Source organism: Oncorhynchus mykiss, chromosome 1 (assembly GCF_057628025.1).
Source record: "Oncorhynchus mykiss isolate SJ-2025 chromosome 1, ASM5762802v1, whole genome shotgun sequence".
Taxonomy (NCBI): Eukaryota; Metazoa; Chordata; class Actinopteri; order Salmoniformes; family Salmonidae; genus Oncorhynchus; species Oncorhynchus mykiss.
The window spans coordinates 74,410,692-74,438,627 of record NC_143022.1 but is presented as its reverse complement, the minus strand read 5'-3'; the positions used below and the strand labels follow the sequence as shown (position 1 = coordinate 74,438,627).

The 27,936-nt window shown below is 42.7% G+C and overlaps 1 protein-coding gene and 1 long non-coding RNA gene across 5 annotated transcripts in view; one reads left to right on the top strand and one right to left on the bottom strand.

Moving 5' to 3' along the window:
* LOC110528637 (uncharacterized) overlaps positions 1-17,151 on the bottom strand; it is a 44,524-nt gene extending 27,373 nt beyond the window's left edge. The window contains exons 1-2 of the long non-coding RNA XR_002474288.3: positions 16,815-17,151; positions 6,261-6,352 (exon numbers count right to left, since the gene is read on the bottom strand). This is a non-coding gene — a long non-coding RNA (uncharacterized LOC110528637). The remainder of the gene's footprint in view (positions 1-6,260; positions 6,353-16,814) is intronic.
* A 917-nt stretch (positions 17,152-18,068) lies between these two features.
* Positions 18,069-27,936, top strand: part of fancl (FA complementation group L) — a 16,550-nt gene continuing 6,682 nt past the window's right edge. The window contains exons 1-8 of one of the 4 annotated variants that reach the window (XM_021610766.3): positions 18,069-18,258; positions 18,334-18,455; positions 18,685-18,743; positions 19,023-19,083; positions 19,545-19,601; positions 19,730-19,827; positions 24,544-24,640; positions 25,618-25,686. In XM_021610766.3, the coding sequence (XP_021466441.2) occupies positions 18,240-18,258; positions 18,334-18,455; positions 18,685-18,743; positions 19,023-19,083; positions 19,545-19,601; positions 19,730-19,827; positions 24,544-24,640; positions 25,618-25,686 (582 nt within the window). In that variant the 5' untranslated portion in view covers positions 18,069-18,239. Of the gene's footprint in view, positions 18,456-18,684; positions 18,744-19,022; positions 19,084-19,544; positions 19,602-19,729; positions 19,828-24,543; positions 24,641-25,617; positions 25,687-27,936 lie in introns of all 4 variants that reach the window. The other 3 variants (XM_021610759.3, XM_090239829.1, XM_090239823.1) reach the window with 3 other exon arrangements.

Genomic DNA, 27,936 nt, shown 5'->3' with positions numbered 1-27,936 from the left:
TAGGGGAAGCAGAGGACATTATTCAATCTGCACCATTACCAACTGGACAAAGGTGAGGGGATTAAGAAAGACTAAGCTTTTGCAAAGTTTCGGAAGAAAGGGACAGTTTGCAGTTCTGGAGAATTAACTAAGTTGGGCATCCATCACATAGTATCAGACACCAATTCACAGTACATTACAGTATCAGAACTGACATTCTGACAGAGTCTAATGGATCATTATGGTTAAGGCCTTTGGACAATGTTGGCCGTGTAGCTACTGCCCATATCTGAATGAATGGTTGTACCCTAATAGCATTCATCAGATAGACAGAGAAGTTAAAAAAGCTTGACACCTCTAAGTGGCAGCTGTTGTGTTCGGGTGGTGGGTTGATGCCTCTAAATGTTATTTCCAGGTACATGCACACAGCTTGGGGCCCTAAGTGGAACAATTAGCATCCTTACATGTCTGTTTAGGTATAGGACACAAACACCTGGTGCTGTTACCATGTGGATGTTCCCTTATCATTCCCCTATAGGAAATATTATCCCCCTTCCAGCTCCTATTCTCTGTTCATGTCTGTGCCACTCTCAACTCTCTGGGTCATCAGCTTGAGTGAGTTCCCTCACGTTAGAGACGAGAAAACTAAGACCCCAACTTGTCTTAAAGTTCATCCCCCCCCCCCCCCCCCCCCCCCGGTTCAGTCCACCTCTGACCAGGTGCCTGTTTACTCAACTTTAATTATTTTGTATTTTTTTCCGGCCACGAAATAAAAATCTATAAGCGGATTCCCCCAAGCTCTCATTATCCTGTTGAACATATTTTATAGTGAAATAAAACGGCAGTGTAAAGAACGCTGGAAATTTGAACCCTGCTGCTCGGGCGAAGCTAAGGTCAGGGAAATTAATTTTACTGACTGTTGAGGAGGGAAGACGAAGGCAAATAAAAAGAAAGAGGGATCGAGAGAGAAATATTGCAAACTCAATCAAAATCATGTAACTTGAACCTCTTTTTTTCAACTGTGAGTACAGTGTTTCACCAGTTATTGTATTTCATGTAATTCAAATACTCATCACTACACTAAATTTACTTTATTTAATTTGCTGTTCATACATTATTGAGATCTAAATCTATACACTGAGTGTACAAAACATTAGGAACATCTTTCTAATTGAGTTGCATCCCCTTTTGCCATCAGAACAGCCTCAATTCGTTTGGGGCATGGACTCTACGAGGTGTCAAAAGACTTCCACAGTGATGCTGGCACATGTTGACTCCAATGCTTCCCACAGTTGTGTCAAGTTGGCAGGCAGTGGATCTCTACTCCGAATTGCACGTTCCATCTCATCCCACAAATGCTCAATTGGACTGTGATCTGGTGACTGGGCAGGACACTGCAGTAAGCTGAATTCACTGTCATGTTTGTGGAACCATTCCTGGACAATCCTGGCCTTATGCTGAAAAAAAATCAATTCGCAGATTGACAGACACTGCTGCCATGAAGGGATGCACCTGATTGGCAATGATGTTCAAATATCCTGTGGCATTCAAACGTTCCACCACTTTAATCAAGGGGCCCAATGTGTGCCATGAAAAACACGCCTCGCACCATCACCACCAGCCTGCAATGTTGACACGCAGCATGATGGATGTATATACTAATTTGGTTTTCTCCATACTCTAGTCGTCCCATCAGCGTGAAACAGCAGGAACCGGGATTCATCTGACCAGGCAATGTTTTTCCAATTCTTCAGTGTCCAGTGTTTTCGTTCCTTGGCCCACTGCAGCAGCATTGGAACTCTGTAAGGTCATCAGCTGCCACACCCCATTCATGTCAAGGTACGACAAGTTGTGCATTCCTTTATGTGTCTTTGGGCACCAATGTTGTACTGGACTGTCAGTTGACCAACTGTAGCCCGTCTGTTGCTCTGCACAATTCGTGTCAGCCTCCTTCGTCCCCTTTCGTCAATCACTGGCCTGCCGTTGGGTGGTGGAACATTGTTGATACACATGGGAAACTGTTGAGTGTGAAAAACCCAGCAGCATTGTAGTTCTTGACACACTCAAACCGGTGCACCTGGCACCTACCACCATACTCAGTTAAAAGGCACTTAAAAATGTTGTCTTGCCCATTGACCCTATGAATGGCACACATACACAATCCATGTCTCAATTGTCTCAAGGCTTAAAAATCCTTCTTTAACGTGTCTCCTCCCCTTCATCTACACAGATTGAAGTGGATTGTGACATCAATAAGAAATCATAGCTTTCACCTGGATTTACCTGGTCAGTCTACACACATTGCTACACTTGCTATCCAAAACAGTTTAAATAAGTCTACACATTTCTGGTAGAAATAACACAAATGTTGTGCTGTGTGTGTGTGTGTGTGTGTGTGTTTGTGTGTATCAGTGTGTGTGTGCGTGTGTTTAAACATCTCCTCAGGTAGTGTCAAGCAGTTGGACTGCTTCTAAGCTGAGGATTCTGGATGTGAAAAAGACATGCGATGAGAGGAAGAGGAGGAGGAGAAGAGAGGAAGAGGAGAGAAAACCTCTGGCCGCCTGCCACTCATCTGGGCACCTTCCTAAGCAGGGCAGAAAATAAAACACGCTGGGAAAGAATTAAATAAAAGAGAGGAAGAAAAATGATTTCTTATAAATAGCAGGGCTCGCCAGAAGGCAGAGGAAATGAGAGCAGCGAGCTCTGGAAAGGAGCTTGAGCTTGACACGGGGCTTAAAATTGAGAGGGGGCGGAAAGAGGGACCTACTGTGCGAAAATGTCTCCAACCAAAGCGCAGATTAGTGTTCCAGCCTTCTCCACTGCCAAGATCCGCCAGAACAACTAATCACCTTCCAAATTTTTTCTCTTCTTCTCCTTCCCTTCTTTCTCCCCTTCTCTTTAAAGTATAATTTCCCCCTCACTGTCTGTATGCCTAAAATGAAGCATAGGATGTTCTGCCAGGGCCGGTCAGACACATCAGACTATCTGGGTGCAGTGAGGTGCTGCTGCTGCTGTGTGTGTTAGTCACTGACTATGGCTGTCTGTCTGTCTTGTGTGTATGCTTTGTTAGAAAGCAACGGGACTGCAACTACAAAGGAATCTATATAGAGGTGTAGCAGATAAATTATCTCCCTCTGTCCCTTCATCCCTCATTTTATGATGACCTTTCATTCTCTTTCCTTCCATTTTGCCATCCATCTCCCTCTATCCCTTTCTCACAATCTATTTCTCGTGAAAGGATTGCGGCGGCGACAAGAGATCCTGCAGAAACCACATAAACAAGTCAAAGTGATCACATAAAGATCATTCGGTGGATCAGAAAGACAGGAGCGATTAAGCCTTCGTTCTCCCGGGTCGTGGAAGAGCGTTCCGGAATGCTGGGAGTAAAAGAGCCACTTCATAAACAGATGCCTGGCGTATGATTTCACTGGGGGAGTGTGAATACATTTCAGTTATAAATACTCCCGTCTCTGTATAGGTGCGAGCATACGTAATTAGACACTGCAACAGAAAACCTACTTGTGTTCTTCTCTGTCTGCATATTTTGTCCACAAATAATGTACTACAAAGGCAGATCGTGCCTGTATATTCATTTACAAAATAACAGTTTGCTGATAAGACTGAGGCATGTGATAATCAATTAGCTAAATGTTAGACAAAAAAACAAGCTGCTTTTTGGGCGTTTGGTGTTTGAGAAGACACAGAATGTCTACTTCAGCAAAACTCTCTCGTCTCTGAATATGAATTCCACATTAGCCCAGATAAGACCAAAGACAAAAGGGGAAGAGGGAAACAGGAGATATATTTGTAATGTGTTAGTTTCGAGGGTTGTTCGGCAGAACAAGGGGTTTGTTTTACAGAATGGAAACAGGGTGTCTAAATGCACCTGCTATTGCTGTTTCTAAACAGACATTGGTGAAAATGAGCTTGCCACATAAATTTGTCAGAAATCTATTGACAGTCAGAAAAATGTAAATAAAAATGTTATGACATTGAAGACGAAAACAGTAAATGGATAGACTTGGAAATCCTGTGTGCAATCTATTGTTGTGTGCAATCTGTTGTGTGCAATCTATTGTTGTGTGCAATCTATTTTTTCAATACAGTAGAGTAAATTGTTACATATCACTTGAGCACAGCTTGACAAGAGAGATGAATGTTTTTAGTTCCACCTTGGTGATCCTGGAGAGCATGCATTGACCGACAAATGAAATGATCCCTGCATACTTGCAAATGTCTCACAAATATGCAAGTAATTTACTGTTAAATTCCATAACAGGAAAGTCTAATTGTACAGCATGTACAACTTAATTGAATTGTTCTACAATTACTGTACTGTAATGCATTTCCAGTGGTACCAGTATTAGTTTATGTCTGAGCTAATACAGCAGTTATCTATCTATTAGTTTGTAATTAGGAGCACTACCTATTAACAGTATTAGTAATACTACTGAGTAGATATATTATAACTTACTCCTTCCCACTTATACCTTTAATAGTAATAATATGAAGAAAAATAAGAAAATAATACTGAACATGTAGTCTGATGTTTTCTCTAGTCGGGACAACCCTGTGGTTTTTAAAATGCCATCCCACTACTGTACAATATCTCCTTCTCTCTCGAACTACGTCCCCATGCCAGGGCACCTTGCCCTCTGCTGGCCAGATATTGAACTACCACTGACCCTGCCACTGTATTTCCAGCAGGCTGTCCCTGACAGGGAACAAAGGCAGAACACTGTGCCAAAGAGGGCTATCATTCTCCACTCAGGGACATGGGTTGAGGGAGGACAGGAGTGCAAGGTAAGGGGCTTCGTGGTACAGAGGGTAGCAGTGGAGCTGAAGATGGTGGTCTCTTCAGCAGAATGGACTGGGGATACTACTTGACTGGGACAACTATGGGGGCGTGTTGATGTACACCCATAAAACTACTGTAAAAGCATTCTATAGCAATCAAAAATCAACTGTACGAATCAAAGATCACTTCAACTGGACAGCTTTAATCTGAATGTCGGGTGTTTTGTAAATGCATAATTTTTAGAGATGACTTGGAGATTTCTCAAATATTCCATTAACAGAGCTTCCATTAACAACAATGGTAAAGATAATGATACAAATCTTAAATATAAATATCATTAAAAGATAACTAAAACTAAGACTAGAATAGTAATAAAAGTAAAGTAATATAAGAGGGTTTGTTTAACATCCAGACGTCCTTGGCTGAGGCCCAGCCAGGCAGCTGAGACGGTTTCAGGAGGAAGAGACTGGCACATTTAATTTTCCCCTTGTTTTGATTTGGCTTCCACGCCAAGGCAAGGTCTTTTATAATGGCACCTTGACTGTGAAGAACTTCATCCCAAGCCTCGCTGTCTTTACCATGTGACAAGGTGCTGCTTTGTAGCCAGGAGAGTGGAAGGCGCTTTGAACTGCAGACTGACAGCGCGAGGGAAGCCGTTCCAAGCGTAAATGTAAATTATTGTTACTTACGCGTTTAACCCGACACATACAATCTCATTCAGGACCCAGAACAGGAATTCTGACATCATGTTGCCCTCTTTTGGCCGGCATGTGCAACTGCAACTCTCTCCTCAATGCAACATGCTCCTTATCTCAACACTCAAGATTAAATTACTAGATGCCCAGAAAAAAATATTAAGTAAGTGACAAATATTGCTAAAAATTTAAATTGTACAAAAAAGTTAAACTTTCAATTCTTCAAGAATCTGATAATACAACAACAAATGATATCATTTTGGTTCAACTGAAAAGGGACCATTAACACAAACAATGAGAAGCTTTCACAGACAATGAGAAGCATTCATACCAGTCACAGGAACTAAATAATTAATGTATTAACCTTGCTGTGGAAACACCTGCTAATATTTCCACATGTCTATTTATCTACTTGTGCTTGAGGACAGACTAGGTGTTAATGGACTGACAAGCAGCAATGACCCCATCCGGTAAACAATACACTACACAGTCAGACCAGCCTAATTCTGGTCTGAGATCAGCAACAATTCACCAGCAGCAGTCACATTAGGAGACGGTTACCAAGGTGATCAAAGAAATCTCAGTCATCTAAGCTACGGCACTACAGAGACCGCATGCCCTCTTTCAGCAGCAATGCCAGCCTCACCAGGAACCGTTTCAAAGAAATACACCACTTTAGATAACAAACACTGTAGAAATTCCCAATTTCCTCCAGCTCTCTCTCTCTTTCTCTCTCTCCACTTTCCTACCCCCTCCCACCCGCTCTCCACACCACTTTCCCAACTCACCTCTCTCTCTCCTTTCCTCCAGCAGATCCCTCCGTCCAGGGCTCAGCTTCACTCCTTCACTCACTCTCCAGCATTCAGCTCCTCTACATCTTCTGCAAAGAGAAAACATAAACCCGGACTTTAAGTCTCCCTGTATCCTTTCACACTGTCTTTACACCTGTCTGTTTGCCGTCCCTGTTTCCTTCCTCGTCTTCCCCCAGAGAGGAGAAGTGGAGAGGTGGGCAGTTTGTTTGGTAATCTCACCCAACTGCAGATCTAAATAAAGATGGTCTTCAAATTCCATTACATGTCAGATAGTCGGCTGCAGTGGAAGGATTATAAATGTGATTTCAGCACGGCACAATAGTGAGAAAGAGGAAAGAAGACAAATTGTGTTTGGTGACAAGGTTTCCTTGTTGAGTATTCCAGTGCCTCTGAAATGCTAAGATAATTTTCTGGCTGGTGCAATTCAACATACTAACACTGAATCGAAGTGAGTGGCAGAGATTGCCAATAGGCAAATTTGCAATTCATTTAGTCCAGGTGCATCATAAGCTGAATCAATAAGCCTCTCTCAGCATATCATTATTGGCAGAAGTATTATAATGACTTATGTTATAACATTTTTCTTAATATGAGGGTAATATGATATGTAATTCAACCCCTATTGAAGAGAGGGAAAATAAGATCATCATAAATGCATCTTTTTTTTTAAATCAATTCCAAGTGGATATTCCGATATCGCCCCACCACTGCCCTGTGGTTTTCTCATGCATATCAACCAATCATTTTCTGCATTCATCTGGAAAATATATAAATATATCAACATATTTCACAGTGCCCCTGTCCAAGGAAAACAATATGGATTTGTATTTCTTTGCAAACAATTTTAATAAAAAGCTATTGATCAGCGATCGAGTGGCTAGCCCGTGGGCTGGGTACACAGACCCCAGTGAGTCTGGATCATTATGTCCTCAACTGCTGGGCTCATTCACACAGATTTGGTCAATAATGGTCTGGCACGCTTCAGGCTCCATTACCGCAAAGACTCCACACTATTCTCAGCTCTGACTGAGGGCCCTGTTCATTTAAAACTGCCAGAGTATGACTTCCTAGGTAGCACAGAAATAACATTGCTTTTATGCAACAAGAGAGCATGTTCTGATTGTTGAGTTTCATTTTGTTTCAATGATAATATGATGACAATGAAACATACCTGGCATTATGAATGCATTTCTTACATTGGATTAACGGGATTCACTGTTTATCATTTTTTTGACTGAACAGGGCCCTTGTCTCAGGCCCCAAAAAATGAGTTAAAGAGGTGACTACATAGAGCCACAACTTTTCATTAGTCTATCAGGTCTATGGCAATACCTCAGCATACCACAGAGACAAAAGCCAATCAATCCACAAAACAGACACACAAGGTAAACTGAATGTACATCCCTATTCTGAAATAATAACCTCGAATTTAATATATCCTAGACTGTGAATGCTATTGGATGGTGTGCACACACAAACACACACCCGTGCGCGCACACACACACACACACACACAGACACACACACAGAGAGTCAGACAAACACACACAGACGTTTGAGTACGTATCAAAGCCCTGGCGCACCGAGACAGTTTTAATTATCAGGTACCGTCCTTATGCTATGATTTGAATTTTAGCAAAATGTGGTAATGATATTCCAAAAGCCTGCTGGCAATTCCAGCTCTTTCTCTCTCGCCTTTTATTTTCTTTCCATGAAAATGTGAATACTTCAGTTTATAGGCTTATTTAACGGCAAGTCACTATGTAAAATCTTTATTCTAGTGAACATATCTTTCGCTGGAGAAATGGCAATAAAGGTTTGGAGGGGGATCAATTCAGAATGTATTAGTCTGCACTACAGAGGCCGCCTTTAATAATAAAAGAATTGATCCATTAAAGTGAACCTTAGTCTGTGCCAAAATAGGCGAGGTGAGTCCACTCTTCACTCTTTACTCGTGCCTATAAGGCCTATGTGGAGAATCACTATATTTTACCGAGAGACAGAATTAATGACAGCTTATTGGAAATGAAGAACACTCATTACTTCACTGAAATATACTATAGTCCGAATCTTTCCATGGATAACTTTAAGTTGATGTTTAAGAAAGAGAAAAACAAAGGGATAGCATGCAGAACTAACCTAAAAATAAATGAATGTTCTGTTTTAAGTACATCTAAAAAAAACATCTCTCACCAGTGCAGCTATTTACAAGACATTAGGAAAATGAAGTTGGAAATAACATATTTGATTGATGTGTTAGCCGACACTGTATAGTTCATATTTATATAATGGCTTTGTGAATATTTTGCTACATATTATTTAAAAAGACAAAAGAACACTTCCAAGCTTCTTTCCTTAGTCAGTAGTGCTACTGAAGATAAGTGGATACATACTATAACACTACTGTATCACTGGGCATGGCAAACCTACCGTAGCCTACTGGTTAGATGACTGTAATCAACAGTATGGGGTGAAGGATACATCACAATAACACTCCACAGTGTGTATAACAAGCACACTTCACTAATCAAGTGGACTTTCTACATCCACACCCTGCCTTTTCTCACCTTATCACATGGGAACCTCTTGATTATTAAATTGTCTTGATATGATTAGATATTACACTGAACAAAAATATAAACGCAACAATTTAAAGATTTTGAGTTACAGTTCATATAAGGAAATCAGTCAATTGAAATGAATTCATTAGGCCCTAATCTACAGATTTCACACAATTGGGAATACAGATACGCATCTGTTGGACACAGAAACGTAAAAGAAAAGAGTTGGGGCATGGATCAGAAAACCAGTCAGTATCTGGTGTGACCACCATTTACATCATGCAGTGTGACACATTTCCTTCGCATAGAGTTGATCAGGCTATTGATTGTGGCTTGTAGAATGTTGTCCAGCTGTGGAAGTTGCTGGATGTTGGCGGGAATTGGAACAGGCTGTCATACAAGGCATCCCAAATGTGCTCAATGGGTGGCATGTCTGGTGAGTATGAGGGACATTTTCAGTTTCCAGGAATTGTGTACAGATCCTTGCGAGATGGGGACGTGTCTTATCGTGCTGAAACATGAGGTGATGGTGGCAGATGAATGGCACAACAATGGGCCTCAGGATCTCGCCACAGTATCTCTGTGCATTCAAATGCCATTGATAAAATGCAATTATGTTCATTGTTCGTAGCTTATTCCTGCCAATACCATAACCCCATTATCATCATGGGGCACTCCGTTCACAATTTTGACATCAGCAAACTGCTTGTCCACATGTCTCCATGCACACTGTCTGTCATCTGCCCAATACAGTTGAAACCAGGATTCATCCATGAAGAGCACACTTCTCCAGCGTATCAGTGGCCATCGAAGGTGAGCATTTGCCCACTGATTCCGGTTACCACACCAAACTGCAGTCAGGTCAAGACCCTGGTGAGGACGACAAGCACGCAGATGAGCTTCCCTGAGACAGTTTTTGACAGTTTGAGAAGAAATTCTTTGGTTGTGCAAACTCACAGTTTCATCAGCTGTCTGGGTAGCTGGTCTCAGACGATCCCGCAGGTGAAGAAGTCAGATGTGGAGGTCCTGGGCTAGCGAGGTTGCATGTAGTCTGCGGTTGTGAGGCTGGTTAGACCAAATTCTGGGTGCAATGCCAAATTTGGGTGCAATGCCAAATTCTCTTAAATGACGTTGGAGGCTGCTTATGGTCGAGAAATTAACATTAAACTCTCTGCCAACAGCTCTGGTGGACATTCATGTAGTCAGCAAGTCAATTGCACGCTTCCTCAAAACCTGAAACATATATAGCATTGTTTTGTGTGACAAAAAAACTGCAAAGAGTGGCCTTTTATTATCCCCAGCACAAGGTGTACTTGTGTAATGATCATGCTGTTTAATTTTCTTGATATTCCACACCTGTCAGGTGGATGGACTATCTTGGCAAAGGAGAAATGCTCACTAACAAGGATGTAAACAGAGAAATAAGCTTATTTTCTCTTAAATGTTTTTGTAATTGTACCCCCTTTTCTCCCCAATTTCGATCTTGTCTCATCGCTCCAACTCCCCAATGGGCTCAGGAGAGGCAAAGGTTGAGTCATGCTTCTTCCAAAACATGACCCGCCAAGCTTCACTTCATAACACCTTGACACCCGCTCGCTTATCCCTGAAGTCGTTTAGCCCCCCACAAGTGCCTTAGACCGCTGCGCCACTCAGGAGGCCAGAAATAAGCTTTTTGAAATGCTTTCATGAAGGACAGGCTTGAATTGTGAGGATGGCCACACAATTTATTTTCATAATAAGACAGTTCTATTGGTTTTCTACACAAAGTTGCAAAGAAAATGTTGATCTATTTAATAAAAACACAAGAGACCAGCAAAATGGATTTTAAAAAGTGTTGTGGTATATCAGCAACAGTGTTATCTAGTAGTCAAAACCTGGTACTTTCACACTACTTTATGGTAAATAATGAAAGCAACATCAATGACAAATTTATCTGAACAGGGGAAAAAAACATCACCATATTAACAGGGAATACATGACAAAGAATGAAGAAGCAATACTCCAAGCCACAGCTTCATACTACTTCTCAAACATAGAGAACTAATACTGTTCACTGGTTGTTGGGGTGGGATTGGCATGGGATATGAGAGGTACGTGGGTGGCTTTTGAATATGTTTTGGATTCCCCAAGTCTTACTCATTGGTAGGAAAAAGTTTGTTGGGCACTATATTCATTGAATATTATCTGAATCCTATAAATTAAAATGACCAATTTGGGTGCAATCAATTTCTCTGAGATAAAAAAAACAATTTTAACAAAATAATGTTTCAGGAAATCTAATATTTACCTGTCTCTAACTACAGAAACAATTTCAGAACAATCTGAGATGCTGGGTGTCGATATCCTCCTTTATTGTGCTTTCTGAGGTGGAAAGACCCCCCTACTGTTATTTAGGTAGGTTCCCTGCTGCAACTCAACACTGGTGATATCGATCTGTTCCTAAGCCTCCGCCAGGCTCCTAGGGATAACCCCCTCCCAGACAGACAGACCTCCCTAGCCCACAAGACATTCAGGGAGTAAAGTCAATTATACACAACCTGCTTGGTCTCCCCGTGGGGGAAAGGAACCCACACTTTCTAATCCGATCAATTCATGTCAGACAGCTGGCTGGATTCAGCCCTATCTCTGAGCCCTGTAATCCAGGCTAAGACTTCTCACTCTGCGCCGCTCCAACTCAGATCACCACACATCCGTGATACAGCAAATTAGAGTAAACACACCCACACTAACAGATATATATATATATATGTGCATAGTCAAACAAACACACAAACAAAACCATAAATGTACTCCGTTCCTAAACTTCATGGTGAATGCCACGATACAGGCTAGAACAAACAACAGAAAAAGCATGAAACCACATAAAAAGTACTTATACTTATTTATCAAGAAGCTTGCCAGGTAAGAACTTAAACAGCAGTTTTAAAAATGGCCATGTCATTTGATGTCAGATAATCAGAGCTCATATTATAGTCTTTGGCAGCCCTCCTTCCTGCAGCACATTACATCTGACTCTTTGGCTCAGAGTTGGGTCCTGAGAGCAGTTTAGTGCTACTCAACACATTTCTCAGACTGTTGCCCAGTCCTGTCAGTGCTCACAGTGAATCAAGAGGTTTGAAGATGAAGATGGAGCTGCAGTGTATAGCAGCCGTCTTAAAAGCTCCTGAACAATTTTGCTATTTTTTGTGGGGTTTTAAAGCTGATCTAATAAAAATGTGTACATAATGCATCCACCATCATTTCCTATGCCCGAAAACAGCTTCTGGACATCAGAACAATGATCATGAACCTCGATTTGGATGAACATGTCTACCTCAACAAGTTGGCAGCTCTGGAGATTCTGCTTAATACGGACCAGACTCTATTCCCTGTGACTCTAAAGAGGAAGAGGCAGTGAAAAAGAGGCAGGCGAGGCGGCATCCTGACGAGACTACGTCGACAAACAGACCGCCATTGGATTCTGTTCTGTTGGTGAACGTGCAGTCACTGGAGAACAAACTGGATGAGCTCTGTTCAAGACTATCCTATCAACAAACCTGAAAAACTGTGATATTCGAGAACATGAATATACATCTCGCTGGTTTTTCTACGCATTGTCAACACCAGACGGCAGCCTTGGGTAAGACGAAGGGAGAATGAGTGTGTCTCTTTGTTAACAGCAGCTGGTGCGCAATCTTCATTGTTAACGAAGTCTCAAGTTTTTGCTTGACTGAGTTGAAATACCAGTCATGATAAGCTGCAGACCATACTATTTGACAAGATCGTTTTCTGTCTATTTACCACCACAAACCGATGCTGGCTCTAAGACCGCACTCAACGAGATATAACCAAACAAGAAAATGCACATTCAGATGCAGCATTTCTCGTGGCCGATGATTTTAATGCAGGAAAATTGAGATCTGTTTTACCTTTATTTTACCAGCATGTGACCTGTGCAACTAAAGGCAACAACATTTTAGATCACCTTTACTCCACCCACAGAAACACATACAAGGCCCTCCCTCGCCCTCCTGTTGACAAATCAGACCATAACTTTATCCTCCTGCTTCCTGCTTTCTACAAGCAAAAACCCAAAACAGGAAGTACCAGTGGAACACTCAATACGGAAATAGTCTGATTAAGCAGATGCTAAATGGTTGGATGGTTTTGCTAGCACAGACTCAAAAAAATTCTGGGATCGTCACCAAAGTGACCGTACGTACATACCCCAACAAAAGGCCATGGATTACAGGCAACACCCTCACTGAGCTGAAGTCTAGAGCTGCTGTTTCAAGAAGCGGGACACTAATATGAATGTTTATAATAAATCCCACTACGACCTCTGATGAGCCAACAAACAGGCGAAACGTCAATACCAGGACTAAGACTAAGATTGAATCCTACTATGCCAGCTCAGACACTCGGCAGATGAAGCAGGGCTTGCAAACTATTACGCATTGCAAAGGAAAACCCAGCTGTAAGTTGCCCACCGACGCAAGCCTACCAGAGGAGAGAAATATTTTTTTCACATTCTGTTACGTTATAGCTTTATTCTAAAATTGATTAAATTTTTTTTTTTATTCATCAATCTACACACAATACCCCATAACGACAAAGCGAAAACAGGTTGTTCAAAATGTTTGCTAATTTATGCAAAATAAAAACAGAATAACATTATTTACGTTCGTGTTCAGAATCTTTGCTATGAGACTCGAAATTTAGCTCAGGTGCATCCTGTTTCCATTGATCATCCTTGAGATGTTTCCACAACTTGATTGGAGTCCACCTGTGGTAAATTCAATTGATTGGACATGATAGGGAAAGGCACACACCTGTCTACATAAGGTCCCACAGTTGACAGTGCATGTCAGAGCAAAAAACAAGCCTCGAGGTTAAAGGAATTGTCCGTAGAGCTCTGAGACAGGATTGTCTCAAGGCACAGATCTGGGAAAGGGTACATAGAAATGTTTGCAGTATTAAAGGTCCCCACAAGTACAGTGGCCTCTGTCATTCTTAAATGGAAGAAGTTTGGAACCACCAAGACTCTTCCTAGAGCTGGCCGCCCAACCAAACTGAGCAATCGGGGGAGAAGGGCCTTGGTCTGGGAGGTGACCAAGAACCCCATGGTCACTGACAGAGCTCCAGAGTTCCTCTGTGGAGATGGGAGAAACTTCCAGAAGTACCACCATGTCTGCAGCACTCCAGCAATCAGGCCTTTATGGTAGAGTGGCCAGACGGAAGCCACTCCTTAGTAAAAGGCACATGACAGCACGATTGGAATTTGCCAAAAGGCACTTAAAGGACTCTCAGACGATGAGAAACATGATTCTCTGGTCTGATGAAACCAAGATTGAAGTCTTTGGCCTGAATGCCAAACGTCACGTCTGGAGAAAACCTGGTGCCATCCCTTCGATGAAGCATGGTGGTGGTGGCAGCATCATGCTGTGGGGATGTTTTTCAGAGGCAGGGACTGGGAGACTAGTCAGGATCGAGGGAAAGATGAACAGAGAAAAGTACAGAGAAATCCTTGATGAAAACCTGCTCCAGACTAGGGAAAAGGTTCACCTTCCAACCAGACAATAACCCTAAGCACACAGCCAAGACAACGCAGGAGTGGCTTTGGGACAAGTATCTGAATGTCCTTGAGTGGTGCAGCCAGAGCCCGGACTTGAACCCGATCAAACATCTCTGAAGAGACCTGAAAATAGCTGTGCAGTGATGCTCCCCATCCAACCTGACAGAGCTTGAGCGTATCTGCAGAGAGGAATGGGAGAAACTCCCCAATTACACGTGTGTCAAGCTTGTAGCATCATAGCCAAAAAAGGCTGTAATCATTGTCAAAGGTGCTTCAGCAAAGTACTGAGTAAAGGGTCTGAGTACTTATATAACTGTGATATTTCCGTTTTTATTTTATAAAAAAATAAATATATATATATTTGTAATGATGGGGTATTGTGTGTAGAGTGATGAGGGTAAACAACAATGTAATCAATTTTAGAATACGGCTGTAATGTAACAACATGTGGAAAAAGTCAAAGGGTCTGAATACCTTCCGAATACACTGTTTATGCAGCGCTTGAATTGTGCCGGAGCTATCCAGAGCGCCATACCGGCATTTCAAATGTTTGGGTAATTGCGTACCAGCTCCTCTATAAAACAAAGTAGCCTATCACCGTCCCAGATTCATGCATAAAGCAAAAAAGGTTAATCAGTGCGGAATGAAGGCGGGATCTGCATTGAATAGCAATGGTGAGTGGGCATTCGTTTCCTGATTCCGCTTTGTTCAAATTTATTTGCCGCTACTCTGTAAATCTGTGCGTGACAGTAGGCTGTTCGAGATTGTGCAGATTGGAAATACACCAACCTGAATGCGCTTGATGCGCCGTTCCAAATTGTCAAATGAGGGTTTGTAAGATCATGAAAAGTAATGTAATTCATGAAGCCACGCTTTTAAATATGACCAATCACTTATAAATATACATATCAACCACTATCGGAAAGAACCTTCTTTGTGTGTTGCGTGCCAGTAGGCCGTTGCCCGAGGAGAGAGCGCGCGACAAATCAGCAGCATGTATAAAATAATGATAGACTAACTAGATAGCCAATTCAAAACATACCATTTAGCTATAGTTAACTAGCCAGATAACTACTAACTAAGCATTGATATCGTCGTCGTCTTTCCACCGACACTAAATCTAGCCTAAATAAATCTGCACCGTTGGAAAACTGGGATTCCCGTCTATTAAACAGTAGCAATGTATTTGTTTTTTAAACAAGCGCTGTGTTTTTGTCTGTCTGTGAGTCTATTTAATGGGCCTAAATAAGACATCCGGACCGGGGCCAGACTCTGGCACGCTGGGCTGGCCTGGTCAGTAGTGAGGCTGGGTCTGATTCCCTTCATTACCTCAAACCTTCATAGTGCACAGCACTGCCTAATCAGGAACTAATCTGGTGTGGGACCACTCACATCCAGTCTCTTTTTTTCAAAGGTAAGGTACAAAAACACTTGATAGGTAACTCTTCATAGTCTTTGTTTTGTCTTTCATTATGTCTATCATATATTCGCTCTTGAAAATAACAGGTGCACACTGCAAATATTTTGTAACTCTTGACTATAATGATGTACATTTTTTAAATGTCTAGCGTGCATGTCTGAAGAGCCATTCGAGCAGAACAGATCTTGGCTCAAATAATATAATAAAGACCTGGGTAATGGGCAGGGGGTTCCCATAATATAATATATACCTTCAATTATTTCTAAACAGCTGACATAGAATGGCAACACACATTTTATATGTGAGACAAAAGTGTAAATTAAGTATAAATCTGTGGTAAGTGGTAACATAAAATATAGGTCATATCAGCAATCCCACCAGCATTCAAAAGATAGCTAAAATAGTGTAACCTAAATACAACCTACATCTTTATCAATACAAACTATATTTACCGGTATGTCATTATTATTTTACTATTTAGTCTTTATGTCCATTTCAACTCTTGCACAACAATATGTCCTATATATTGTCATTTCAGATGAATGCAGAACACAGAGAGAGAGAGAGAAGTACGTTGGACCAGACACCCCTGCTCATATCTTGTCTCAAAGGGATCTGTACGAACGAGCGAGAGAGAGAGCGAGGCAGAGAGAGGGAGGAGGAGGAGGAAAAAACACTGGGTGCAGGACCCACACGCTGTAGTTCCAGCCAATTGCATTTCAGAGAAGTGACCATGGCTAGCGATAAACAAAGCACAATAGATCATTTCTCTCAGAGCTGGAGCCCAGCGCTGGAGGCTGCGGAAGGAAGGACAGAGAGAGGGAAAGAGAGAGAGAGCACAATCTATGCACCGGCTTGGGCTATTCTCCAACACTCAATTCTTTAAGCCTTTTTTCTTTTTGAATGCTATTAAGCCAGCCGTGTTGCATGACTGCTGCACTTTGCACATGAAGAGAGACAGAGAGGGAGAGAGAGAGAAGGAGAATATCACTCACCCGTTTCACTGAGACAGGAGCCGTGCAGCCATTTGAGCGCGATGTCAAAACACACAAGCCCAGATAGTCCTCCACACAGATGTGTAAACAGCACCAGTAAGGTCTCTCTTTGTTTGTTTTTTTCCGGGCTGGGTAGGTCTCTCCGTTTGCTGCTGCCTCCCGGGTTTTACAGCTTTGAAGCAGGTGGATGACAAAACATCAATCTCTCCAGGCACATTGTGGAGCATGCACGGTTGACACTCCTCTCACAGACCCATATATAATCACAAACTGCAATAAAGTCATCCTGGCTGGAGGGATAAATATTTGCTTAAAGGGAGCTAAGCCTCAAACCTGCATATAGGAGCACGGCAATACGGTGGCTTTTGTAGTAATCATGGTTTGATTGGATTTGAATAGGAATTGTAATGACATATTTGGCATTCGGGAGAGGGGATTCATGCCACATGTTGTGACAATGCGTATGTAAATTGAAACAGAGACAGATGTCTTATTGGATTTCATAATATATGGAATATGAATGATACTGGCAGAAAAATTACAGGACAGTGTGATTGTTTTGTTGTCTTATGGTCAAGGTAATCTAGACTAAAAATAGATGTAGATGTAATGTCAATACCTACCTCAAAGGAGGACACATTATCTGAGGTTGGCAATGTCACCTGTAGAATAGAATAGAACAGAATAAACTGAGAATCCTTTCACAAAATTATAAGCAATACTTTTATTTCTTAATATGTCCCTTACATATTGTCTTTATAATGAATAAAAAAGGAATACCCTCTATAAATATAACCACACATTTAGCTTAGCCTACATTTCAACACATTGACTAGGCCTATGCCTTCCAGAGACTCTTTAGCTACTGCTTTGGTACATTGAAATTTTTGACCATGAAATTATGTACATCAAAAGGTGTCCATTACCTGTGGGCTATTCATATAAAAGGACCCGTTAGCTGAACATCCTAGAAGTGAGGTTAAGCCTATTTCCATGATTTAATCATGTATTTAATTTGAGGCCAAGCTAATATAGGGTTATGTCTAGTCAGCAACATTCATGAACCATTCAACATTTTTGTAAACAGGCTACAACAATCATTTACATGGAGAATGGCAATTGATAATGTGTAATAACTTATAATAACCATTTTTTCTTAATCAATTAACTTTTTCAGTGAAAGTTGCATAAATACTTAAAATAATAGTAGCTTACCCGAAACACTGCTTAGTTGGTACTGGCTAATAAAGTTTTGTAATTCAAACCAAAGCCTGAGTGACGTATGTTACACTTTTTTATAGTTTTTTTTTTGCGGGAAAAACAGTTAGCTGGCTAGCTACACAACCAAAAATAACGTATCCGTTTGTGTACAAAGGCAATACTTGTATTTCTGAAATACCTGTTTCTCAAACGCACTCTTAGTTAATGTTCAAGTGGCACGAACGTGAGTACTGTATGCAGCTGAAAACTTGAGATGTTTACATGCTAGCATGGTCAGCTAACCATGTTGTTATTTTAGCCCAGCACCACACAGCTGACTTCGAACTGTCAAGAATGGAGAGTTTACTTGTCAAAGAGAGTCCGCTGTTGTTACCACTCAACAAGGAGAAAACTGTCTATGATGGATTTATCACGGTTCAGGTGGGACAAACATGGTTTATGAGCTAGGTAACCGTTACTTGCGCTACAATCAAGTCAAGATAATGTATCTTAGATATAATTTGTAACGTTGTTAGCTGTGTAGTAGTCGCGCGCATGCATCGATTCTTGGACAGTCAGCTGTTTATTTAGAAGTTGCCAGAAGAATATTTATGGTTTGAACAAGATCTGATGGCCTACTTTATCTACTATTGTTGCTATTTTATTTTAGGAGAGAGACTTCAGAATAAGAATACTGCTTCCACCAGATCATCAACTTAAACTGGCTAAGTAACGTTACAAGTCCCCTGTATTCTATGTGTGTGTGTGTGTGTGTCAGAGTCCGAGAAAGACAGACAGACACAAGAAATTGTCTGTCAATTCGTCTCTCTGTTCATCTGTTTCTTGCTTTCTCTACACTCACACAGACAGACTTATGCAGAGGATTGGCCTCAAACTTAATGATACATGTTGCTTGCCCTCTTTCATACCCCAAATTAATTATATTTCACTCTAGTCCCCTGGATCAAATGGAATCAATGATTTACTAAATATCATTCTGCATTGCAGGCTTCAATGCTGCTGGCAGTTGAAACAGCTATTGTGTGGATATGGGCACATAGTAAAACAGGTAAGAAAAAAACAAAGCTAACCACACCAACACTTTAATAACTCTAATCAATTGAGAGGCCAACTCATTTCAGATGAAGATGTTTTCAAGGATAGGTAGACTGGACTGCTTAGTGAACTGTATGTTCACTTATGCATTCCATCACTTGCTGTGTTTCATTCGCTTGTTAAAAAAAATATTTTCCACTGCATAATTAACATTGCCTTGGAAATGTCCCTATTTGTTATGTGGTCACCTCTGGGTTATTGGGATTAGATTTATATTTCACCCCAGGCTGTAAAGTTCATTATTTTCACAGGCTTTAAGCTATCATTAATTATTAAACCTAGTGGCAGGCTCCATTAATCAAAACATTGGCCTTGATTTGAACAGCTACTAAGTTGGTTTGAAAGAAGACACTACGGTAACACTTAATTTTCCAGCTAATCAGAGATCTCTCTTGTTATTTTGTCGTTTCGCAGAGATTACATCACTCTCCTGATCTAGTCAGCTTTGTTCTGGAGCTGAAGACTGTCCTGGTAAGAGCATCTGTTTTTACCTTTCAGATTGATATTGACATATTCCTTGATGTCATAATACATACAGTAAAATAGTACCGCACTGAAATGCTGGTGATTGAATGTAAACAGGAAGTGTTCTGTTCCAGGAAGTGGCCCTCAAGTGCAGGCCAGAGTGTCGCTCCATCCCCCCTCCACAGTACTACTCTCAGCTCATCATTGAGATGGAGGACCTGGGATGGGATAAGTATGTACTGGAGCAAGTAGGGATAGGGCCAGGAGCTTTACCATGTGACCTGACCAGGAAAAACTCTTGTCACTAGTCATAGAATATAACTATGACCTGCATTATTTCCTGTTGAGTTCTATTATACCAGCCAGTGACTAACTATTACCCTATAGCGGCCATACCATCAGCCTGAACCATAAAATAAAGGCTTAGGACAATATTATACTGCATTAATAACTGACTAATAATGACATCCTTATTTTTTTGTTGTTGAGTTATAGTTAAAGCCAGATCCCATTTAATAACACTGCCTAGCTATATGTCAGCCAGGGCCAATACCGTCTTCTCTTTGTGACTGGTGATGCATCTCAGCTACCATTTAGCTCGGCTACTCATTTTCCACTTTCCCTATTAATGACTACAGCTGCAATTATGATATTAGCAAATGCAAATTGGTCTAATTGAAGACCCTACTCTTAGGTTTAATGGGGGGATGTTGAAGTTATGTGGAAATGAGGTGAACGTCATTTCAATACTGTATTACCTTTAGAGGCATTACACAGCAGGCCTCAATGCACTCGAGATTCGTTTAACGTCTTAATTGGCAGTGGCATTAATAGCCAGGGTTTTCACTCATTTTGTCTGCTGATGGGTGCAGGCAAGAGAGGCTTGCGTTGAGCCTGGTCATTTGAATGGGCTTGAGACTGCCTTGAGAAGTCATGAGTTAGTGAATGGGAATATGGAGTCAAGTATCTCCACTCCAGCCCCCTCTATGCCCAAAACACATGCTTTAAAGTGTTTGGCATCATTAAATAGACACAACTTTATTCCATATTCACAACTCTTTGAGGCATATACATTTTTTTCTTCTCTGTTTGGAGTAAGAGGTGTGTGAATGTGTTTTTGCCTTGACCTTTTGTGTATTGCTCTTCAATCTGCCTTTAGGTTTCCCAAAGACCGTATACCACGTGTCAATCTCATTCCACGGAGGGCAGTGTCTGCAGGTTTTCGCTCCTCTCTTGTACTTGATCGATGAATTAAGGTCACTAATTAGTAAACAACTCCCCTCACCTGATGGTCTAGATCTTAATTGACAGGAAGAAGGGGGGGAAAACGCGGACACTAGGCCCTCCATGGATTGACTTTGACACCCCTGCCGTATACTTTGCCTTTACCCCTAATGGCCATACATCCATTTGGCTTTAATTGTAATCGATATAGGTGTCACATCTTCCTAACTTGGAGGAGTCTACTAGGCATCATTGAATATATATATTTTTTTGTGTGTTTACAAATGTATTACAAATAAGATAAATACTTTATTTACATAAGTATTCAGACCCTTTGCTATGAGACCTGAAATCGAGCTCTGGTGCATCCTGTTTCCATTGATCATCCTTGAGATGTTTCTACAACTTTATTGTTGAGTCCACCTGTGGTAAATTCAATTGATTGGACATGATTTAGAAAGGCACACCCCTGTCTATTTAAGGTCCCACAGTTGACAGAGCAAAAACGAAGCATTGAAGTCGAAGGAATTGTCCGTAGAGCTCCGAGACAGGATTGTGTCGAAGCACAGATATGGGGAAGGGTACCAAAAAATGTCTGCAGCATTGAAGGTCCCCAAGAACACAGTGGCCTCCATAATTATTAAATGGAAGAAGTTTGGAACCACCAACATTCTTCCTAGAGCTGGCCGCCCAGCCAAACTGAGCACTCGAGGGAGAAGGGCCTTGGTCAGGGAGGTGACCAAGAACCCTATGGTCACTCTGACAGAGCTCTACAGTTGCTCTGTGGAGATGGGAGAACCTTCCAGAAGGACAACCATCTCTGCAGCTATCAGGCCTTTATGGTAGTGTGGCCAGACGCAAGCCACTCCTCAGTAAAAGGCACCTAAAGACTCTCAGACCATGAGAAACAAGATTCTCGGTTCTGATGAAACCAAGATTGAACTATTTGGCCTGAATTTCAAGTGTCACATCTGGAGGAAACCTGGCACCATCCCTACGGTGAAGCATGGTGGTGGCAGCATCATGCTGTGTGGATGTTTTTCAGCAGCAGGGACTGAATGGAGTGAAGTACAGAGAGATCCTTGATGAAAACCTACTCCAGAGCGCTCAGGACCTCAGACTGGGTTGAAGGCTCACCTTCCAACAGGACAATGATCATAAGCACACAGCCAAGACAACGCAGGAGTGGCTTCGAGACATGTCTCTGAATGTCCTTGAGTGGCCCAGCCAGAGTCCGGACTTTGAACCCGATCGAACATCTCTGGAGAGACCTGAAAATAGCTGTGCAGCAACGCTCCCCATCCAACCTTCCTCTGCATCTGAATCCTGGACTTACTGACAGGCTGCCCCTAGTTGGTAAGAGTAGGTAACAACACATCCACCACGCTGATCCTCAACACGGGGGCCCCTCCTGTAGTCCCTGTTCACTCATGACTGCACAGCCATGCACGACACAAACACCATGATTAAGTTTGCCGATGACACAACAGTGGTAGGCCTGATCACCGACAATGATGAGACAGCCTATAGGGAGAAAGTCAGAGACCTTACCCTGTGGTGCAAGGACAACAACCTCTCCCTCAACGTGATCAAGACAAAGGAGAGGAGTGTGGACTTCAGGAAAAGGAGGACCTAGCATGCCCCATTAACATCGACGGGGCAGTAGTGGAGAAGGTTGAGAGCTTCAAGTTCCTTGGCGTCCACATCACCAACAAACTAACATGGTCCAAACACACCAAGACAGTCGTAAAGAGGGCACAACAAAACGTATTCCCCCAGCGCCATCGAGAGCATCCTGACGGGTTGCATCACTGCCTGGTATAGCAACTGCTCAGCCTCCAACTACAAGGCACTACAGAGGGTAGTGCGTACAAGGGGGCAGTACATCACTGGGGCCACGCTTCCTGCTCTCCGGGAGCTCTATACCAGGCGGTGTCAGAGGAAGGCCCTAAAAATTATCAGACTCCAGCCACCCTAGTCATAGACTGTTCTCTCTGCTACCGCACAGTAAGCGGTACCAGAGCACCAAGTTTAGGTCCAAGAGGCTTCTAAACATCTTCTACCCCCAAGCCATAGGACTCCTGAACATCTAATCAAATAGCTAACCAGACTATTTGCATTGCCCCCCTCTTCTACGCTGCTGCTACTCTCTGTTATTATCTATGCATAGTCACTTTAATAATTCTACCTACACGTACATTACCTCAATACCGGTGCCCTCGCACGTTGACTTTGTACCGGTACCCCCTGTATATAGCCCCGCTATTGTTATTTTTTTCTGCTGCTCTTTAATTATTTGTTATCCTTATCTCTTACTTTTTTTGTATTTTCTTAAATCTCCATTGTTGGTTAAAGGCATTTCACCTGTTGTATTCAGCGCATGTGACAAATTTGATTTAAATTGAGCCAGACAAACCTTGAGAGGATCTGCAGAGAAGAATGGGAGAAACTCCCCAGATAGAGGTGTGCTAAGCTTGTAGCGTCATACCTAAGAAGACTCGATGCTGTAATCGCTGCCAAAGGTGCTTCAACAAAGTACTGAGTAAAGGGTCTGAATACTTATGTAAATATCATATTTCCATTTTTCTAAAAACCTGTTTTTGTCATTATGGTGTATTATGTGTATATTAATGGGGGGGGGGAACTATTTAACTATTTTAGAATAAGGCTGTAACATAACCAAATTTGGAAAAAGTCAAGGGGTCTGAATACTTTCCGAAGGCACTGTAATAGTGAATGGAATTTTACATGACTGTCTGGCTTTCTACACAGATCTCATACTTTTCATACTGATATCTGGAGTACCACAGTTCTCATCATTACTTTAACAAATTACTTTTTCACCACTGTGTACAGCTAGCTCCATCCGTATACTGCTCACTCAAACACACGTGTCATCTGTTCCTGTTTTCTAAGCAGCTCCGTTCCTGTAGTTCCAATTGCACTGCTATCATCAGTCTTCACAGTGGGGCATCACACTGTCACGCTGTGTCCATCGCGCCAAGTGCCAGCCAGCCCCTGCTATTGTGGGGCGGGAGGCCGCATGTGAATGCAGAGTAGAGGATATGGGACTGTGATTCAAGAATGGAGCTGTGATACTGATATGCAGAAATGTTTTTGCTAGATTGTCACTACAATGAAATGGGAAGGGGGAAAGAGGGAGATGAATTGAGTGAGTGAAACATTTTCTGTGTGTTACTAGATTAAAGGAGTGAGGTGCTGTGTTGGGTCACGGTGTGTGTGTTCGAGCATATTTCCACTCATTTCTGTGGTTTTGTCAGTTTTACGATCATCCTAGTCGGGTCCGTCAGAAACGCTGCCCTGCTCCATGCCTTCAGAAGTTGCACACTGACCACCACACCACATAAATCTCCAGCAGAAATATGGCCATGTCAGCCACAGCAGAGTTCCATTACTGCACTGGAAATCTAGGAGGAAGTTACCCCCCCAGAGTCTAGAAACTGGGGTCAGTTTGACATTTCCTCCGCTAAAGGTTAAGGTTAGGATTAGGGAAATGTAAGCTGGTCCTAGAGCTGTACCTACGGGGGATTTCTAACTGTTTAGACATCTTACTGCCTCTCAGAGGGTGTGATTAATGGGCTACGATGGGAGCAACCTGCTTTCCCTCTACTAAACACCTCTGAGTCTGTCTGTGTGCGAGAACGCATCACCTCTTTCTGCAGTATGTGTCTGACAAGACTGACCCATGTCTGTGTGTTCCCAGGCTGGTGTCCATTGACACGGAGTTCCGAACACTGAGACTGAGGGCTGAGGACTCCTCGGGGCGACAGCACGTCGTCACCGTCAAACTGAAGCCCAAGGTAAGGGAGCACACACACTATGCAGGCTAATATGTTCACACATGTACACTTACAGCTAAGCTAACTAAAGCCTGAAGTGAGAACACACACATTGTAACAGTCAATGAAAAACCCCAAGTCATACTCTTACACAGTACGTTCAAATATCCATCTTGTGTTAAAAAGACAGTACTTCTCTGAGCAGTCCCATATCTAGGACAAACATAGTTTGCTGAAGTCTGCGTGAGAGGTTCCAACACCCTGTGAGATGGGAGTGTAGAGATATCCACTTTAGATTCACAGTTGCATGATACAACCCTCCAGAAGCAGAGGAGAGGAGGGAGATAAGAGCATGTGGGCATAACTAGTAGAAATACATATGGTTGGTCCTCTTAAAAGGTAGAACATCTAGATCAGTTTTAGCACAGACCGTGCCTGCATCTTGGTTAGCGATAGCCGGCATATCACTCTTTCCATGCCTGCCTGCCCCCTCCCTCTGAGTATAGCAGGGTGGCAGTGCTGGGTTCGGGAGTAGTGAGCAGGGTGGCCGCATGGCAGGTTGGTGGTAGCTGGCCCAGATGATATCCAGTGGAGGTGGTTGGTTTCACCCTGTGCCCACCCGCCTGTGTGCCCACCTGCCTGCCCCTGTCGCTGTGTAAAAATAGCCTGGATTCCCCCTGTGGACCAGCTGCCTCGCCCGCCCTTCTCCCCTACCCAGGTCACCCCACATAGGCACAGTCAGAGGGTGGAAGGTAGGGGTTGGCATGCAGAGATAGGCGGGGGGGCAGGGAGAGAGTGATATGTGGAAAGAAGGAGAGGAATTATAAAAAGAGATGTAAGGAAAGGGTGTGGGTTAACTTCCTGAAAAACACATTTACCAGTAGGCTACAGCCTGTTTAGTGTACATACAGTATTGGTAACAGTCAAGCACCCAGGGACATTGATATGCATGTTTGCCAACTCTAGGGTGTTAAGGCAAGTTTCCCTCCTATTCACAGCACCCTGTAGAGGCCCCATGGTGCTCCGCAGACCTACCTGTTCCACTGGCCATGACTTGGACACCACAGGTACTGTACACACACACACATCGCACTGTTTCAGTCCAACTGTATCACACTCGTACATGGGAGTGGAAATTGCCAGGGACCAATATTATCACGATACTTAGGTGCCGATTCTATATGTATTGTGATTCGATACTGGGATTTTATTGCGATTTGAAATTCCAAACATATTGCTCACTATGTCTGCTGCAGAGAGACAAGAGAGCCATGAGAAAACAAATGTTGATCAGTCATGGAATGAAAGTGCTGAAAACATGTTGGCTCACTATTTAAAAAGATGGATAACAAGCTATAGGATGAAAAATACCAGAGTTTTAGCGCAAGTACAGCCGAATAGCACTAGCTAACGCAACCTAACAACAAAGAAATTGTCAAAAATAGTATTGCGATATGTTTCATTTTTGATTTGATTTTTCTTTACTACTTATACACACTAACACACTTTTTCAGTTGCAATTCACACACTTGCTGTCTGTCTCAGTACAACCTTTAAAGGATAGCCTTTTAACTCCTATTTTATTCTCAGTTACAGTCAGTAATATTGAGCCCTAGACACTGACAGCTGTTCTCTTGCTATGTGCTGGGTGTGTCCCTCTACACGTGTGTGTGTGTGTGTGTGGTACATGGCAGCCGTACAGAGAAGACGAGCTAAGTACAGCGCTGCCGTATGGAGCCTGTCTGCCTGCTGGGCAGCTGATGGATCTCTCCTGTGCTGTGAGAGGAGTGTGTGTGTTGTGGGGGAAGGGCTTGTCTGTCGGCTGTCCTGACATGTTCATTTGAATGAGTAATTATTGCCTGCTCTGTTGCAGGGCCAAGATGTGCCACACTGTGTTTGTGTGAGAGAATGAGAGGGACAGAGAGACACTGTAGTTTGTGTGCACATTAGAGAGGAAAAACAAGACAATGCGTCATATACACTCAGTGGCCAGTTTATCAAGTACACGTTCCCATTGAAAATGGTTCACTCCTACAAGACAGTGAGTCACGTGGCTGTGGTTTGCTATATAAAGCAGGCAGACAGGCATCGAGGCATTCAGTTACTTTTCGATTGAACGTAAGAATGGGCAAAACGAGTGACCTCAGCGACTGTGCGTGGTATGATCGTCGGTGCCAGGCGCGCCAGTTCCAGTATCTCAGAAACAGTCAGCCTCCTGGGCTTTTTACTCATGATAGTGTCTAAGGTTTACAGAGAATGGTGCTACACACTAAAAAACATCCAGTCAGCGGCATTCCTGTGGGCTGAAACAGCTATTTGATGAGAGGTCGAAGGAGAATGGGAAGAATTGTGCAAACCAACACGCGGGCCACAAAAGGGCAAGTAACGGTGCAGTACAACAGTGATGTGCAGAACGGCATCTCGGAATGCACAACTCGTCGTTCCTTGTCACCGATGGGCAGACGACCACACCGGGCTCCACTCCTATCAGGTAAAAACAAGAAGTGGCTCCAGTGGGCACGCCATCACCAACACTGGACAATTGAGAATTGGAAAAACATTGCCTGGTCAGACAAATCCTGGTTCCTGTTGCGTCATGCTGATGGCAGTCATGATTTGGCGTAAACAACATGACACCTTGGCCCCATCCTGCCTATTGTCTACGGTACAGGCTGGTGGCAGTGGTGTAACGTTGTGGGGAATGTTTTCTTGGCACACGTTAGGTCCCTTGATACAAATTGAGCAATGTTTTCCAACCCAAAGAATTCAGGCTGTTCTGGGGGCGACGGTGGGGTCTGACCTGGCACAAGATGGGTGTACCTAATAAACTGGCAAATGAGTGTATGTTCATACAGTAATACATACCTGTTTTGTGTCTTTTAAAAATCAGTGTGTGGTGATTGACGTATGAATCAGATTGTGGCTGGGCAGGACCATTGGTGGGCACCAGACCCACCAATGCAGGTGTGGCACAGCATGAGCAACCTCTGCCAGCAGTCTGTGTGTTTGTGAGTCCGTGCGTGTACAACTGTATGTACCGGACCTACAGTAATAGATGATTAGAGCACGGGGTTAGAATCCTATCTGTCATCAGCCAGGAGAAGAGGGCCCAGGCAGATGCATCACAGTTCCCTCAATGTCTACACAAGCCACCATTATAAAGGCTTTAGGTGTATCCATTCATACATCATTACTCCATTTGAACCACACTAGATGATTGCTTTTATTAGCAGTGTTTTAGTATGTACGGTTAGGCTCTCATTTCCTCAGGAGTTAAGCCTGTAGCGAGGATAGATCTGTTTTTACTCAGTGCTAGA